Below are 4,957 nucleotides of genomic sequence, written 5' to 3' on the forward strand. Positions count from 1 at the left end.
AAAAGTGTAGTCCGGAAAGCGAAATAAAACATTTACGGTGTCAAAAGAGTAGTCCGAGTGTAACTACACCGCGAAAACGAAAACGACATAAAAACGACCGTGCGACTTCTGGATTTGAACTTCAGAATTACACAGAAAAATAAAAATACCCAAATATGCGTATTTTTGACCCAAATCAGCCCTTCTGTGTAGGAAGGTACTTTTAAAAAAAATTGATTTACCTACTCTTGAGTACCTGCACGGAAGTCATCATTTAGGCAAAATTGGATACCTTAAATCATCAATATCAATATCAAAAACTCCATACAAAACTTTAAAACTTTCAGTATTCGCATTTTATTTATTTTATTAAGCTATTGCGTTGTTTTCACCAATTTTTATGCGTATTATTTACCTAAACCAGTGGAAACATTCAGGTTTACGAAAACATACGTTGTTTTTACGTGTTCAACTGGTAATATTTTCTTTGTGTGAAGAGTTTGACAGGGTTTCCAGAAAACTAATACTGTTGTAATGAGTTTTACCGAACAGCTGATTACATGTTGTTTTATACATACAGACAGGGTTGCCAATGTTCCAGTTTAAACTGGATTCCTACAGTTTTTTTCAATTGATCCAGTCAAACAGTTTATTCCCAAAATCTTCCAGTTTTTTCAGATATTTGCCAGTTTTATCCAGTTTTTTATTCACTGAAGCTGTGATTGATTTTCGGGAATAATTTTGAAACGTAAATTTTGTAGATTGATAAATTATTATGACAATTCTTACCAGCATTTTCAGTATTCTATCTTCTCGCACGAAACACAGTTAAATTAAAGACTGCATAACATGGTTGAGATAGAACCAAACAAATAGATTTTACCAGACCATTAAAAAAATTTCTATTTATTTTCTGTTGCGTAGCAGTTAAGAAATTGTTAGAAGAATTAGTTACCAAAAGATAGCGAAGCCAGAAATAACTGAAATTTCAACTTCACTGATGTAACGAAAGAAATCGTTGCTCTCTTTTCTTAATTTTGAGATAGATTGAGATAGATTGCCACTGGATTCAGTTCCCATAACAGAAAAGCACTCTCACAATCATTCCTTTGCTTTTTTTTTATTTATTTGGAATTCAGTTTTTTCCAGTTTTTTCTTCCGCCTTTTTCCAGTTAAATCAAAAATTTTATTGGCAACTCTGCATACAGAGCATGAAGAGTCGCAAGAGCATAAATTGATGTCAACATCGCTGAATGTATGTGTAAGTAACCAGATTGGACGTGAATGGTAGATTCAAAAAAGAGCCAAAATTTTAGTTAATTTTTGTTGCAGCTGCGTTCCGCGCAAAATTCATTTTAAGTTCTGCACAGATTACCTACTTTATATTTTTGGTTTTGTTTGATGTATTTTGGTAGAGTATTGAATTATCACTTTTCTGTAACAATTCTGTAAAAAGATTTGCATAATTCTGTACAATACTTTAACGTAATTTACTGATGGAAGGTTATCGACGTCGCGACGCAGCTATTTTTAAAAACTAGTCATTAAATGCTTCTGTCCTTCAGTTATAACTATGAAAAGCAACAAAGTTAATTCAAAACTCAAGTTTTGGTGAGTATTTCAAAGAACCAATATGACAAAAACTAATAGTACCGATTTCAGGGTTATATTATTTGCTTTAGTCATCATAGCGCCATCTCTCACAGAATGCTCGATTTTGGACTACATATGGCCGGATCCTAAAAAAAGTATGTCCAATTGCCAATTTACTAGACAAACATGGTTTAAAAAAAAGTCACAAAAATAGTAAACTTATGTTGTTTATGTAATCGTATATAGAGTCTACAAAATACTCATAAGCATCTTATGAAACTTTATGCTAAATTTTTTATTAACCTAATGTATCTACATTACTTTAGATCAACTCAACACCGCTCTGGATGCTTTTCCTGCTGTCCCTTATGAGCTCTCCGAAGGTGATGAAGCTTTTGTGCGGGAGGCATCTAAATGGATAGGCACAAACCTGTCGAAATTAGATTTATGTCACCACCGAGTAATCATGAAGTTAAAAAAATCTTGCCATGAACTCAATGCGGAGCAAATGGGTCGGTTGGCTGTTATGCTGCTCAATTGTCAGTCGGATTCAGAAGGGCGCCGGGTGTATTATTGCACCGAACAGATGACGTTGAAGGAGTGCACCAGTGATATGGATCCGGATACATGGAACGCATATCACCTTGTGACGAATCGTGCTAAAGCGGTATGTGCGAGTGTACGTCACGATCAGTTCCGGGGACTGACTGAGATGACTGTGAATAAGTTGATGAATACAGCTCATGAACAAATTGCGATGATGGGTCAATTGGCTGAAAATCAGAAGGAGCTGCATAGTGTTACACAGGAGGCGATTGATGAAATGACTAATAACAACGATAAGATTATTAACCAGCAAGGAGATATCATGCGCTTATCGGAAGCTCATCGCGCAAAAATAGAATCAAACTTACGCGAAATGATACGAGAAAAAAGCTTGATACGCGCGGGACAGCAGGAGGTGGCTATTTTACTGACAGACCTGCGGAATAGAATAGATGAAAGCATTAAACAGTTGGAAACACAAACAAAGAGAAACAAATTGAATCATGCTTCTTTGCTATCAGACATGGAAAATTTGCAGACTGGAGCAGCAATCATAGCTGCTAAAATAGACGAAACCAGTGCATACATTTCCGTACAGCAGCAAACAGCTGAAAAACAATTTCAATACACGCTGGATCAGCTTCAGAAAATTAATAACACTATTACAAACATGTTGACAATAATCGATGCTCTGCAGAAAAACTTTGATGAAAAATTATCCTGGATTACCGAGAAAATTGGTGGTAGTGACTACGTCATGAGAAAAATCAACATTATTGTTACGCACTTTTGTTATATCGTTTTCGGAATGATCTGTTTGTCTTTTGTCGGAGCAGACAAATTTATACGAATATTTTTCATAATTTTGGTGCCTGGAAACCTGCTTGGAAATCTTGTCGATCTTTTCAACTCTGATGTAATTCAACTAAGCATCATTCTAATGAGTTTCATTTTAGCGGATTTAATATGTCGCCTGGCGATTCGATTTTATCCTGCTGAATTGTTATCGATGAACAACGCTACCTCTAGCCGAAATCAAATTAATCCGCGAAACCAGCAGAGAGAACCTTCTGTAGCACCTTCCAACAATCTAGCAGATTCCGATGAGAATGATGATGAAAACGATGAGTACGAAATAAGAAGAGAGACTTCGTCTTATGCAAGACCATCACTATCTAGATTTTCTCGTGAACGTTCCATTACACCACAGCCTAATGGTACTTCTAGACGCAGTGTCACTCCTTTCGATAATGTATCAAATGGAGATCGCCACCTGCAATGCCACGGTAGAACTGTGCGAGGCGAGCAGTGCCGAGGTATGGCACGATCGGGAAGTGATTTTTGTAGACTGCACTCACAAAGGGGTTTGTGAGGAATGTAAAGCAAGAACCTAATCTTTTAAGTAAAACTATTATGTTTGTAGTTTCCTCAATGTGTGTTTGAATCAAACGAATTTATTGGGTAATAATGTGATTATTTGTGACAACGGAAGATCCTCGCTAACATGAATATCTTATTCATGAAACTATTGTTACAGCTTATTATTAGAAAATCCTATACAGTGAATTGGCTCATTCTGTTAGCTTTAAGTAGTTTATAAGCTTGTAAATATATTTGTTTTTATTTGAACATTCAAACCCACAATATAGTTTAATTTACAAAAAATATCAGAACATAACATAACAGAAATTCAAATAAAAAATTGTACACTAGAGCAGCGGTTCTCAACCTTTTTAGGTCCGCGTACCCCTTGTCGATATTTCTCATATCGATTGTACCCTCTGGCTTGGAACGTTCTCGCAGAATGGGAGAGAGTAGTGGTAGATCATGTTGTGGTAGTCTAGTACAGGGTTAAAATTGTACTATGGTTTGTTTGATTGCTACAGTCATGATTTAAAAGCAAGATTGAACAGCAAATATTGTAAGTGTAAAGAAAAATATTGTAGTGTAAAGAAAAATTGCTTTGTCCGCCATTACTGATTGTTCTTTCGCGTACCCCCTGAAGGCTCTCGAGTACCCCCAGGGGTACGCGTACCCCAGGTTGAGAAACGCTGCACTAGAGCGAAAGCCGCATGAAAAACGCGTGCACCCCGAATGTAGATATAGAAATCCGCGTAATAAATGCGTGAATTCTGAAAACTATGCAAAAAAACGCTTGATTCTCAAAAAAGCGTCACTTTCACGTTTATTGTATATGGAACGAATTGAGCATAGTGTCATCAATGATATTTCTCACTTTTCATACAACTTTTCTTAAGTAACTCTGCCAAGTCTGTGGTGTACTGGTTAGAAATGTGCAACTTAAAAGTTCCACAATTCGGGTTAGATCCCAAGGCTAACTAAGCTCCGTAGCCGCAAGGTTACAGAGTCCGCTTTGGTAAGCGGGTGGTCGTGGGTTCGAATCTTAGTAGAATCAGGCCCTTTTGGTTGTCAAAGGACTTTAAGCATGGGTTTATTCTCAGGCTCCCCACCACGTACCCTTCCTTCAATCTGGATTCTACAGTACCCCTGTTGACTCTCTTAACAAAAATAAGTCACTATTATTATAAAACTGGTGTGAGTAACATATGAAAGTTCTCTCCAGGGAATTGTAACTAGGCGATATTGTTAAGATGGTCAGAGGTTCGGTATAGTGGAGCAGTAAGCTTGAAACGGTAATTACACACAAGCACTGATATGAATGATGAGCGTATCACTTACTTCAATAGTGTTACTGCTAATGATATGAAGTGTGGAGTACAAAAAACACCTGGGCAATATCATAATAGATCTTAAGCTCTGGTCGCAGTGATGAGTCCACACGAAAAAAAAGGCTAACTAATACTTTTTCCTTTCTGCC

General features: G+C 36.8%; 1 protein-coding gene across 1 annotated transcript; it reads left to right on the forward strand.

Moving 5' to 3' along the window:
* The first annotated feature begins 1,223 nt into the window (after positions 1–1,223).
* LOC129726676 (protein brambleberry-like) lies at positions 1,224–3,755 on the forward strand. The gene is made up of 3 exons (XM_055683639.1): positions 1,224–1,590; positions 1,642–1,727; positions 1,899–3,755. Exons 1-3 carry the CDS (start codon positions 1,553–1,555, stop codon positions 3,488–3,490), a joined length of 1,716 nt encoding a protein of 571 aa, XP_055539614.1. The 5' UTR covers positions 1,224–1,552; the 3' UTR covers positions 3,491–3,755.
* The last annotated feature ends 1,202 nt before the right edge of the window (positions 3,756–4,957 follow it).

This window comes from Wyeomyia smithii, chromosome 3 (genome assembly GCF_029784165.1).
Source record: "Wyeomyia smithii strain HCP4-BCI-WySm-NY-G18 chromosome 3, ASM2978416v1, whole genome shotgun sequence".
NCBI lineage: Eukaryota > Metazoa > Arthropoda > Insecta > Diptera > Culicidae > Wyeomyia > Wyeomyia smithii.

Bases quoted from the DNA above. Each gene is read 5' to 3' on its own strand.
- LOC129726676 (XM_055683639.1), top strand. From the start codon at position 1,553: ATGAAAAGCAACAAAGTTAATTCAAAACTCAAGTTTTG. The intron at 1,591-1,641 runs GTGAGTATTTCA...TACCGATTTCAG, and splicing joins AATTCAAAACTCAAGTTTTG to GGTTATATTATTTGCTTTAG. The intron at 1,728-1,898 runs GTATGTCCAATT...ACATTACTTTAG, and splicing joins ATGGCCGGATCCTAAAAAAA to ATCAACTCAACACCGCTCTG.